The sequence below is a fragment of the Strix aluco genome, chromosome 6 (assembly GCF_031877795.1).
Source record: "Strix aluco isolate bStrAlu1 chromosome 6, bStrAlu1.hap1, whole genome shotgun sequence".
Lineage (NCBI taxonomy): Eukaryota > Metazoa > Chordata > Aves > Strigiformes > Strigidae > Strix > Strix aluco.
In genome coordinates this window covers 35159579-35172516 of record NC_133936.1, presented here as the reverse complement: position 1 = coordinate 35172516, position 12938 = coordinate 35159579, and the positions used below count along the sequence as shown (strand labels likewise).

The window sequence follows — 12938 nt, the reverse complement described above, 5'->3', positions numbered from 1 at the left end:
TTGTGCTCTAGATGTATTACTCCTTGTTTTTATAGGTCACTACTGCTGTTTCATAATTTATATTGGCGTCTTAGATTTCAGGAATTTTTTTCCATTGATAAAATAAGCATCTAAAAATCTGCAGTTTTTCCAAAGGAGGAATGATTGCTTTTTGCTACATACTCAGATGACTCTCATCAGGGGATCAGCTTTAGGAAAAGTAACAGAACACTGTAACTGTGCGGTTGAACTTCTGTTGATTTTGGAGCTTTTATTACTTTGTGCAGTCCCTCTAGGCTCGTGTAAACTCGTTGCTACTGCCTTATTTGTCCATACTTGGTCATTTGCAAAGGTCAGGAGAATAGGAAGAGTTTATAGTAGTCGGTCTCTTTTCAGTATGAAATGTTAATCCCCGTTCACTAGACAATCACCTTAGACAGCTTAAAGATCTATTTTTTGCGTTTCAGAGTTAATCCAGCACTGAGCTGTGCTGTTGGCAGTGGGCGTGGGAGCTCGTCACGCGGGGCCGCGGCTGCGCTGAGCCTTTCAGCACGGGCCTTTCGGGGCGTGCGGCGGCGTCTCTCGGCAAGCGGGGCCTTCGCTCGTGTGTCCGGCGTGTCGGTGTGACCCAGCTGCCAAGCAGGGGCGGCCTTCGACAGGGCGAGGAGGGAGCCCAGGCTGCGTCAGAGAAATTACTGAGCGCTTTGCACTCTCGTCTTTCTCCTGGTTGTAACAATGTGTTGCCAGGGTCTGTGGTTTTGAGATAACATCTGTTAGACTTTTCATATAAATGGGGAAATTGTGCCATGCCATCCTCAGTTGCTGGTGCAGGTGCCAAAGGAGGATGGCCAAGGTATCATAAATGCAGATTGACTGTGCTGCAGCGTTGGTAGGTTTTAGTGGTGTGGAGAACTGCACCTCAGAGTCACTTCCAGACAAGTCCATCTAATTTCTGTGGTGCATTCTGCACTGGTGAAGAGCTGCAGAGCTTTATTCCCATTTCAGAGCAGCTCTCCTACAGCTGGGAATGTTTGTCAGGAGACCCACCGGGGTATCGTGCACCAAGAGTCTTGCTTATCTGGGACCCACTCTGAGATCCCAGTGTATCAGGAGCTGGGCTCGGTATGACTGTTGCTCGTCATTAGGGAAGTCCTGAGCTGCAAGACGTGAAGTTCATATCCCGATTTATCTCCACGCCTCAGTGCTGTGTGGGGCAACGTTTAAAACTTTGTTCTTCAAGCCACTTGGCCAGGAGGGCAGGGTTCCCAAAAGAAAACGTTGCGTCCCATTTTAAGCACAAAAAAATGAGAGTTAAGAGAGTGGTGGCTGTTCTATCTCAGATAGCTCTGCTATCCCTTTTTTTCTCCTCCTTGTTGTATTTGAAAATCTCCTGTCAGTGCACTGGGTCTGGTGCCTAGTAAAGTTCAGATATGGCAAAGTTCTTGAGAAACAATATGCATTCAAATAACCTTTTTTTTCCCCTAATATTTTGAACATCTTTTTTGAAGGCTAACCTGTGACATTGTCCCTAAATACCATGTAAAGAGCATTGGAAAGATTAAGGAGGTTTGTTTGTTTATCCTTGTTTGTATTGCCTTTAGCAGCCCCCTTTTAAACTGTTGGGCTTGACTGTATTCCTCAGCCACCTGGAGAAACAGTAAAGTTGGAAGTAATATTTTTTTAGACTGTAAATTCTGTAATGTTTTCAATGAAATTGCGGGGGGCGGGGAATGCTCTCAGGAAGCAGGACACAGTAGGAAATGAAAATCCAGATTCAGTGACCTTTTTAGCTAAGACCTTCTCATGGAATTAATCCAGCTCTGAGCTAAATAATTTTTTTTTCAAAAGGATTTGTTTTCTTTGCATGCACAGCTGTTTAGCTTTTCTCTCCCAACCCAGACAGAGTATGGAGCAGAGGCTTGCCGTGCTGTGCGGGAGTCGTTGCCACGATAGTGCAGGACAGATAGCTCTGTAGTCACAGGAACATGTGGGCTGGTACAGAGCGTGAGGCTGCTATGGCCATCTGCTTGGGTTTGGATCCTCCTTGAGGTTTGGTTTTTTTATAACACTGAAGCATGTGAGGCAGTGGGCAGAATGAGCCAGGTCGCTCTGCGCTCACCATGAGACTGTAGCAGTTCATTTCCATCTCTGGGCCTCAGTTTTCTGTCTTAGTGCTGGTAATGATAGCAGCTTGCTCTCCGTGAAGTGTTTGGAGAGAACTTCTGTTGATACCATTAGAGCTACACAGTGATACACCTGCTGTTCTTCTACATTGGAAAAAAAAAAAAATCATCCTCTAAACTGGCCTGTGTTGAGAGAAGTAATTCTCATCTCAGTCTTGTATGGGGATTTGCTATTAATCATCATGAGACTAAGACTATTTAAGTAAGTCTTCTCATGTGGGCTGGATTTGAGTACGCAGCTCAATTATTTTGTTACAAATACTCCACCAAGGCTGTTTCCCCATAGCAATCAAGCCTTTCGGATCAATTAGATGTGTTGAAATTTCACTTGCAATAAGTAACTTCAGCATATTATTACTGAATAGGTTTCTCAGGTTAGTACACTGAGAAATGGAAAAACAACCCAAAACTTATTGTGTCTGACCAAAGTACTTTGACAATGTGTTTACAGAGAAATGGGGGACAGCAGTGTACTTGCTCTGTGCTGGGCACGTGCTCCTGAAACACTGAGGCAGCCCTTGTGTTTTGCTGCACTTCCTCCATTCATGTGCAGTTGGTTTCACATCTGAATCCTGCTGCTTGAAGGAGACTTCTTTGAAAAATTTAGCACAGTCAGGCTTAGGAGATATTTAAAATAGCTGCAACGTGAAAGCTTTGGACTAGGAGTCGCTTTAACACTCAGTTTTCCTTTGTAACTTTCAATGCCGTATCTCACTTGGTTTGTGCTTTTGGGGTTTAGGGTTGGGTTTTTTCTGCTTTTTTTTTTTTTCCCCCCTTTTGGCCCCCTGTGTTTATCTGAAATGTCTGCTGCAGCGATGTGACTTCCTGCTGCTCCGAACTCCGAGTGTCTCCTTCCTTTAACTTGACCTCAGTGTAGTTCTTCAGCATCAAGAGTGTTGCTTTTTCTTCCTTGTGCTGCTCACGTTCTTACCCACAGACTGTCAGAACGGTTAGTGGGAAAGGACCCCTGCAGGCCATGGTCATTGGACCACTTCTGACATGAAGCAGGACTGTTGCCAGCATTAGACTGAGTCCAACAGAGCTTCATCCAGCTGAGTCTGAGACCTCTAACACCATACGAAGTGTGTGGTCTGTGACTTCTGATCTTTACTGTTGAGTGACATGAATACTCCTGAGGAACCTTTCCTTGCTGGTTTCACCGCCTAGTTAACAAGGATTATATCCAGCACTCAGGAAAGTGTGTTACACAAAGGGGGTTTCATCGTGGTGAAGTGAGTAGTGCTCTGCATTTCTGGCATGATGACAAGAGAGCTGTTACGTTCCTCTGGTATGGTGCACAGGGGTTTTTATCTCCCATTCGACAGAAGGTGGAACAGTGTTTGCTCTAGGTTTGATACTGCTATATAGCTGTATGGTTTGACCCAACTCATAGCAAAGGGACTCCAGCCCTTCTCTTTTTATTAAATTTTTATAGTTACGACATTCCGTGCAGTAGGGAAATGTAATTCATGGCTGTTGGGTTGAAGGTAAACTTTCTGTTCCTGAAGATGAGGGGAAAATTGTTCATCAGCACAGTTAACAAACACCAGTGCTGAGTATGGTGTCTAGAAGACAATGAACCACTTAGTGAGAAACTCAGTGACGGGGTCTCTAAACGCTTAAATCAGTTGCCTTGTCCTTTGTGCCTTGCTTAGTTTGCGTGGATACAGCTCATCTGTCATCTTCATTGTTTTTCATCCCTACAGTTAAAAATCGTATGTCTGCTGCTCCCACTTTAGAGTTACTTTGGCTCTTGATTTTGCAATGGACCTGTTATTTCAGGCTAGGGGACTGTGAGTTTGGGGATAGAGAATTTTTACTTGTGTTTTTGAAGCCTTGTTTGTGCTTGATTTTATGGCAGCCTAAGTGAGATTTTGTGCAGATAGAAAGCTCCTGGTAGCAAGTTACTTTCACATAATAACTTTTTCTCAATGTAAATGATAACCTCTTACATGAGGATTTAATATATATGCTACTTAGATTAATATTCTCTTGAAAACTACGGGATGTTCTGGAAGATGCTCATGGAAACTGTATATTCTTACTTTGAATTCAAAATGTACTTTGTAATTGCAGTGTTTTTAAAATTTTATTCTTGAATTCACTTTTCATGGCCATCTTCGTTGTTTATGGCTGCTGTTTGAGCAATTTCATTTCATTACTTTATGTTAATTTTTTGGCCTGGACTATGCTGCTGATAGAGTAGGGTGCACTTAAAGCATTGAGATGTGTTTTGTTGCTAGCAAGTCCAACCTAATTCTTTCATAAAATCATTAAGGTCTCACTTGAAATGGAGGCATGTAGCCCTATGGGGAGGTTGTTTCAGCTATGAAGGCTACACTCTGTCTGCTTTTTTCCAGCTCTAGTTCATTCCTAAACAGTTTTGGGTAATTATTTTGCCATAATTGTCCTGCTAATTTTGTTTTTCTCCTGCTTTTTGTATCCCATTACCAGTACAGAGAGCAGTTGTATTTCCTCTCAAACTTCCTTCTTCTGAACTAAGCAAGTAAAGATTTTTTCCTTTTTGCCTAGACTTGCGTTTCTTTTTGTTTTCATCCATGAAGTTCAGTTCATGATAATGCAACCTTGGATTTTACGTTTTTTATTTTAAGAAAGGAGCAACTTTAACCTCTCCTGGATTGCTGAGAGACATGGCCTAAGATTATTGTGTTAGAAAGCCTCGGGAATCTCCAAATTACATTTCGTCACATCATTATAGAAAATTAAAATGGCTTCTTAGCAAAATGTTCAGATGAATCCAGAGGGTTTCTTGGCCCAGTTGCACTTGGAAAGTTATTTTTTGTAAGAAAGGAATGCATGTTATTTTTATTTTATTATTTTAATACACACTTGCATTTCCCAGAAACACAAAGAAGCCCAGCCAAAATGATCAGTTACCTCCAAAATCTTTTTGTATTAAAGACAGAATGTCTTTGCTCATTCTAGATCTTGGAAAAGGGAGAGTATTCAGCACCTGCAGGACCTGAAATGTCTGAGTGCCAGCAGCCCGGTGTGCCTGCAGGGCAGCACCAGCAGTAGAGCAATGCTCAACTTCTCTCAGCGAGAAAAAGTCCTGAATCATCCTGATGAAATTTAGAGATTATCAAACTAAATTCCCCTTTCATGCCTGCATTTAAATACAGTCTTCAGCCCAATATCTATAAGATGTATGTTCTTTTAGGAGGTTTTAATATTTTGGTGTGACTTTGATGTTTTCTATTGAAAGCCTAATGAGACCGCTCTTGGGTGTTTGCTGCCCTTAACTGGTCTTGGTGATGCAAGTCTCTGCATCCGTGGCAGATGCAAGTTTACCACAGAAACGATGAGGCACAGCATCCCTGCAGGGTGCCTGTAGCAGCTTATTGTCGTGCTCCTGTAGCTGGCTGGGAGAGAAGGTGAACTGGGGCCAGGGGGAGGAAAAAAGGCTGTGGGGGGTGGGTGTGCTCAGCCAGGGCTGGCTGGCTCTGCATCCGGAGCAAAGCCCACACTGACGTGCTGTATGATTCTTGGTTGATGGGTTTGGGGTTTTTTTTCAGCAGTTTTAAACAAAAAAATCTTCATGGGAGGAACAGAATGACTTCAGAGGGTACTCTGTCATGCTTGTGAGGAGGGTCTGGGGATTGATGTCAGATTTGCTGCAGTTAAAGGTGACCCAGGTGCTTTGGGGTGAGTTCTGAGAGAGCCTAGGGCCCAGCCTTTGGAGCCAGTCAGGTTTAGGAGCAGCCTGGGGGATACTGAGCCTCCAGTGAAGGGATGGACACCTGCAGATCTTGCTGAGCCGGTCTTCCACTTGCTGTGCAAGGCTCCTAAGCCTCATGAGCCTCATAGAGCAAACCAAAAAGGAGCTGCAGGAGTTTGTGGATACTGGAGTAAGGAAGAGTGGCTCTGTTTCCCCTTTGTATTTCCATCCTGACCTTTGTGCCTCTGTCTCCTTTTGCTTCAGTCCCTCTTTGTGTGAGTGCATATTTGAGGTGTAAAAAATAACAAAGCAATTCCACTGTGTTGGTTTATAAGAGACACAGATGTTGGCTTATCTGTGGGCCTGTGAAAATATGCCAGCATTTTTGCAGAAATCTGTGGGAGACTTGCTTGTGGGTGATTTTTTTACTTTGTTTTGTTTCTCCTCCTTGTAGAAGGTCAATGCAGCATCAGTTTTTTCTTTTATCTTTGTTACTTGGCTGGTAGCAGTGACAGAACTTTGTAAAAGCAACATAGCATTTAGAAAGTTTACTGGAAATTACTGTGAAGTGGTGCCTAGAAGTGGCTATGTCAGTTCACGAAAGAATCTGATGTGGGATGCTTAAAACCATCTCCCTTGTTGTTTTGGGCTTTTGTTAAAACTTGCAGAGTTGTTATAGCCAGGACGTGTTAAAAATGTGCATGGGACAAGGTTGGTGTAGTCTGGCAGTATCCTTTCTTAGAGTAGTTAATACAGCTGAGAAAAGCACTACTCGCCTGAGACTTTACCTAGGTTATTTGATCTAAAAAGATCGTGCTTTCGTCTGCCTTGAAACCTTGCTTTTCTTGTAGCGGCTCATCATGTGATAGAATTGCTTAAAATTGTTTATTTGAAGAAAGCCTCTATATTAGATGTATGCAAGGAAAATCTCTAATATAAAGCAAAACTGGTACCATTTATTCTCTTCTACTAACATAGATTTCTCCTAGCGTTATGAGTCTTCTCTGTAAAAAAAAAAAAACAAAAAAAAAAAACCAAAACAAAACCCCAGAAAACCCCAAAACCAAAAAACCCCTTTCTTTTCCAGAATGAGTTTGTCTTATGAGGTGTTTATGGTTTTATGAATTGTGCAAAATGATGCTGTCTTTGTAATTCAATACTTGGTATCCTTGGGCAATCAAAGAGAGAAATATGGTTTGTCCATACAGCAAGGCTCCTATTTTTTACCACAGTAGAGTAGAAAATGCATGTTTTATGGTTCTGTTATTATGACTTCAACCTTGGAAATACAGACCTAAAAGTACTGGTAGCAAAGCAAGGTGGAACAAATTCTTCCACACTCTACACTATACTACAAAATGTGGCCAGGGAAGGGGATAAAACAACAAGTTTATAAGCACTGGACCAACTGGCCACGCTGGGCTTTTCTGGTTTTTCCGTTTGATTTCTTTTTAAGGAAAGAAACTAAATAAACTGGAGTTCATCTCTCTTTGTAGGTGAAGTCTGTGATAAATCTGCTGTTTGCTGCCTACACGGGGGATGTGTCTGCACTCCGAAGGTAAAAATCGATGTGGGGTTGGGAATAGGAATGCTGCTTGTTTGGTCCCTGCTGTTGTTGTTTACTTAGGAGTATGCACACACACTGTGTCCATGCTGGGAACATCTGAGCTGTGCTGGAGGTTAAGTATGTTCACCTAGAACCCACCAAACAAACAAAACCCACCCCAAACCTACCATCGAAAAGGTCCCCTCACACTATCCTGCAATCCCATTGTTTTCTGTTTCTTTGGATCTTAGTGAAATACGTTTTCCTTAACCAGTGTTTTTTATAGTGATGGCAGAAAATCCTAGCTGTACTCTCGCCTGCTTTAGAATTCAATTCTGAAACTGCCACAAAAATTCAGACTGGAAAACGCACATTGTTGTTGGAGAGGTTAGGAAATCTAGCTTTGCTTTTTAAATCAGGAATAGAATCTGGTAATGTTTCAAGTAATAATGGTAAGAAACTAAATAAACATATTAATTTGGCTAGAATATATCTGAATATAGTTAGTCAGTGGAAAAATGTGTATAGTTTGAATCTGCTGTCCCAGAGCACTGTAGTGTGCTGAAAGAACTCTCCCAGTACATTCATGCTGTTGAGGATTTTCAGACTTGGGAGCTCTCCCTGGTTTTCCTCAGCTGGCATAAATGTACGTTGCCTGATACGACTTAGCTTGTCCCTGTGAGATTTTAAATCAGATCTGTTGACTGTTATGTTTCCTGCAAAAACATTTTTCTTTATAACAACTAGAGACCAGAAAGAAAGTTAAGCCCTACCTTTTATTTAAAGCCAAAGCAGTAAGGGCCCCTTTCATTCTAACCAAAGGTAGGATGTGCTCTTGATACCGACTATATCCTCTTGCAGCAGAAGTTTCATTGTTTTAGCATAGGGGTATTGTTCCATGCTAGTTTTGTAACTTGTTTTAATTATATAAGACTTTTCTTTGTAATCTTTATTTTTTTATTTTTTATTTTTTAGATTTGCTCTGTCAGGAATGGATATGGAACAAAGAGACTATGACTCACGAACAGCCCTGCATGTAGCAGCTGCAGAAGGTAATGTCTCCTCACTTGGGACTTGCCAAACGTTAATGGAATGTGGTCAGCTTTCTTCAGAGTATCTTCACTCTCTCTATATGCATACCTCCTTTTTAAAACTTTGTATGTGTATACATAGATAAATATAGATATATGATACACTCACAAGCCTGTTTTCCTTATAGGACATGTGGACGTTGTCAAATTTCTGCTGGAAGCATGCAAAGTGAATCCTTTCCCCAAAGACAGGTGAGGGGTTTTATTGCTGGTTTGGAGGGAAGATGCTCTAATGGTTTCTGTCTGGCCCCTGTGAGGAGAGGAGTCTGTCAAACAGGAGTGGGATGTATTGAGCCGGTGCACTGGAGCAGGAGGAACAGGATCCTACTGGTTCTCTGCAGGTTCTGCAGAGCAAACGGGAATAAAAGAATGGGGAACCATTAAAACCATTATTTAAAAGGTTATGCTCAGCATACGAAGCATTTTCATAGTTACTGAACTCCGTGTGGTCTGTGTGCTTCATTATTAACACAGTATGCAAAGAACTTAGTATTTACGTGCTGATCTTAAATGCTGTGCTTGCTCCTTCCTGTAGGTGGAATAACACTCCTATGGATGAAGCTTTACATTTTGGACACCATGATGTATTTAAAATTCTTCAAGAATATCAGGTCCAATACACGCCATCAGAAGATTCCAACAACGGAAAGGAGAACCGAACGGTTCATAAAAATCTAGATGGCTTACTATAATCATCTTCAGCTAAATCCTAAGAATCAAATCACTTACCTATTTAATTGTGGTATACATAAGTAATGAAGAGCGTGTGTGTTTCTATCTGATAGTGGTATATATTTTACAGAAGTCTCTGTTACTTCAGTGTTATGTTACAGGAGTTTCTATACGCACAGGACAAATCCAATCTCTCTCAAAAGAAACAAAACCAACTAAGAATCTCCCTCCATAATGTGAGCAATATTACCTCATGCTGCATATAATTGATGTATAAAAATATTTAGCTGTTGTTGGCTTTACTGTGCACTACTTAATTTATTTTTGTGTTCTATGTGAACTCTAGTCTGTGGTCAGGAATTTTTCTGCTGAATTTTTGTTTCTATAACCCTCTGTTTCCAGTATGGCCAAGATGAGCCAGAGTACTGTCAGGTATGAGCGTCAGTGAGGTTTTTCAAAAGCTGAGGATGCTGATGTAGATGTAGGCTGGGTGTGTTACGTAAGGATCTGCACTTACCTTTGGGAAAAAAGAAAAAAAAAAACAACTTCCACACAACCTTGTTTACATAATATAAATATCAACAGAGTGTATAGGTGACAGTTGTCAATGGTCTAGGCTTGTTCTTAGAGATAGTCTTGTCAGGGAATCTGTTTTAAGGTTTGTTTGACCAAATGGCATAGGGGAGTGTGACTTGTAACATCCAACAGTGTTTAGCGGTCTTTTGTTTTTGTTTTTGAAGCGTTTCTTTCAGTTCCCTTTGTCTCGCCTCCCTCCTCTCTCTCCGTGTTCAGCTGCTAAAGTACTTCCCCTGTAGCTGGGGAAAGCGGGTGCTTCCACTCTGTGCAGTCGTGTTCCTTGCAGGTATATTTGCACTACAGCGAGCCTCGACAAGCTGCAAAACCCCCTTCGGGGCTCCCGCGTGGGGTTCTTGGCGGTCGCGCCAGCAACCGGCGAGGGGAATGGAAGTATGTGAAAGGCAAAGTACTAAACCAAATATTACATGTAAATCTGACTTAATTTAGGCTTGGAACAAGGAACACGGATGGAGTGAAACAGCTTTAAGGAGCATAGAGCCAATCAAAGCGTGAGCAGAGCGGGAGATAAGCCAAATTTTTGGGTGTGTTCTCTTCTTGCACTACCATCAACCAGGGAGCAGGATATTGCATCGGTGGGGTTCCGCTGGTGCAGAACAGGAGTTCGGCGTCAGGAGCACAAGTAGGTGATGCCTTTTGTGGTGAACGGTGGCATTTATTGTCTTGCTGCTGAAGCCAGCTCGGCACATGCCCCATCGTGGGAAATGTAGATGCAGGTATTTGTTGTGGCAGAAGTGCAACGTCAGGACAGTTCCCTATCCCGTGTGCAATTGCTGCTGCCAGTACTGTGGCATACAACCTCCGAAGTGAGCGGTCACTTAGAGTTTGGTATTCACAAAACACCACAGTTTTTGGATATGGGCAGGAATTTTAGCACAAGAATCTTAGGCAGGAATCGTTTAGCACATGGAAAAGGAGATTGTGCTTGAGAATTGTGTATATGGCTATTTTTATCCTAGCACATAGTGTACAAGTCATTGGTAGATCTCAAAGTTAATTTTTTTGTGTTTAGGCACCAAAATCCTCCTCAAATAATGCCCAAATTCTTTCTAGAATGGCCCAGGCACTTTATAAAGATGATCTGTACCACGCTATTCTCCTTTTGCAAACGAGTACGCTAAGGCACAGGGAGAAGTAACTTCTCCAGAGTGACCCAGCAGGTCAGTATAGTTGAGAATAAATCCTCTCGAGTTCCTGTACAGTCTCTCGTCGATATGCCGTACTGCCTCCCTGTAGGGAGGACGTGGAAAAGTGCTTGATACTCATCACAAGCAGTGACTGTCTTCATGATGATGAAATCTTGGAAGAGTCTGAAAGTCTAAAGCCCCGAAATCACATTTCAAAGCTGTCTGGCATGGTTATCAAACACTTTTTCTCAAGAATCTTACTGTTCTTAAGCTGCTCTTTTTTTATTCTTTTTTTTTTTCTGAAGATCAGCTATTTTTCTGAAGGCTTTTAACCCGTTCTTTTCACGTCCTGTATCACAGCCACCTTAGTTCTAATTGAGAACTAAATGAAACGGCCTCTGGCTCCTTACTGAGCCACGTCAATCACTGGGTAGCACAAGGCTCCTCTGCTGCATCCTGGACTAAATTCCAACATGTTTTCTCTGGCAACAGATCTGTCAACTTTAGAGGAGTATTTTCAGATAGATTCTAGTTTAGTATTCCATATCTCAGTACTAATCTGACTTCTTCCTTATTTTTTCCCTATTAAAACATATCCTTTAGGTTCTCAGAAAAATACCTGATTTAGCTTTATTTAACTGAAATTTGCATTGCTCCAGCTGGCATTTATAAAGGTAGCTGTATCATATAATACACACACATTAAAAAAAAAAAAAAATCAAAAGAAGGATTTTAACTGAGTTAACGTTAAAGATCATGGCTGTCCCTAAATTTAAGGCTTTCCTGAATCATACTGAGTGCTTTTAGCCGGTCTTGGCTTCAGTGCATTTTTGCTGGTTAGTTTTAGTATTTTCTCATTGTGAGAAGATGCATTATTTTGTAATGTCCCATTCAGCGATGCAGCTATTTAGACATGGCGTTATTTATAAATATAAATATATGCAGTACATTGGTTTGGCTGTTTATCATTCATGACACTGACATGTAGACTTTACCGTAAATAGCTTTTGGTTATCTTATCAAACGCAGACTTCCTTATGCTCCAAAGAGGATTCCCCCACTCCTTTGTTTTTGTGTCATACATGTTTCTTCTGTATCACAATCTAAAATCGTTAAGCTAACTTAATGCTTTGTACTCAGAAATATTGTGATAGTCTTAGCATTAATTAGCCTATCCTTGTGAACAAAATGTATTGTACCAGATTTTTTTTGCTTCAGAGCTGGACTATCAGTGACTATACTTATTGGCAGTGTATTTCTGGTCATTGTAACTGACTGGGCTGATCTTGACTTTTAGATTCCGTATTGTGGGGAATAGACAGTGATGAATGTATTTCTAGCAGTTTCCCATGAATGAATCTAAACTTGAGCTGTACTGGTTCTGCAAATGAAAGTTATTTATTTTAAGAAATAAAATCCAGATAGTGTTGCTTTTTACAGCATAATAAATGGAAATACCAAGATGATGAGGGTTTGTGGGTTGTCTGTGTGACTGCTGTTGAAATAAGCCTTCAGTCATGGGGAAGGCTGTCCAGCAAAACCTGCATCGTGCAAAGCTTACAGGAAATCAGAATGACTTTATCTGATCTGGCTTTGCTTTGGGGGGGGGGGGCGGGGAGGAACCTACACTTCTACAACTGTGTGCTTTCACTGGTTGCTTTTTGTTGATGCTGGGATTCTGAAGTGGATCGGCCATGTGCCCTCCACAGCTCTAGCTTTCTCTTGCTGCCTCTTCACTCCTGCTGTCCTTCATCTTGCCAACAGTTTCTTTCCTTTATAATTCATCCGGCTGTGGAGTTAATATAAAAGCCTGACAAGTGTGAGACAAGGGATCGTGTCATTTATAGACCCAGAGAAAAATGATGCACCAGTGGGACAGTTTAATAGCTCCCAAAGTTTAGCTGTGGATCAGTTATCCCACAGATCAACTCTAATTAGAAATTCAGTTGAGTTTATTGAAGTTTTGCTGGGGAATAAAAAACATCAGCAATGTGATACAAGCAATAATAAAAAAAATCATTCTTAACAGCCACCTTCTAAGAGCTCTGTAATGCAGCCTGACCTGCA

At 41.5% G+C, this 12938-nt stretch overlaps 1 protein-coding gene across 2 annotated transcripts in view; it reads left to right on the top strand.

The window, feature by feature from the left end:
* GLS (glutaminase) overlaps nucleotides 1–12337 on the top strand; it is a 67861-nt gene extending 55524 nt beyond the window's left edge. For both annotated transcript variants that reach the window (XM_074829596.1, XM_074829598.1), the window contains exons 15-18: nucleotides 7338–7399; nucleotides 8363–8439; nucleotides 8607–8670; nucleotides 9014–12337. In XM_074829596.1, coding sequence (XP_074685697.1) covers nucleotides 7338–7399; nucleotides 8363–8439; nucleotides 8607–8670; nucleotides 9014–9170 — 360 coding nt within the window. In that variant the 3' untranslated portion in view covers nucleotides 9171–12337. The remainder of the gene's footprint in view (nucleotides 1–7337; nucleotides 7400–8362; nucleotides 8440–8606; nucleotides 8671–9013) is intronic.
* The last annotated feature ends 601 nt before the right edge of the window (nucleotides 12338–12938 follow it).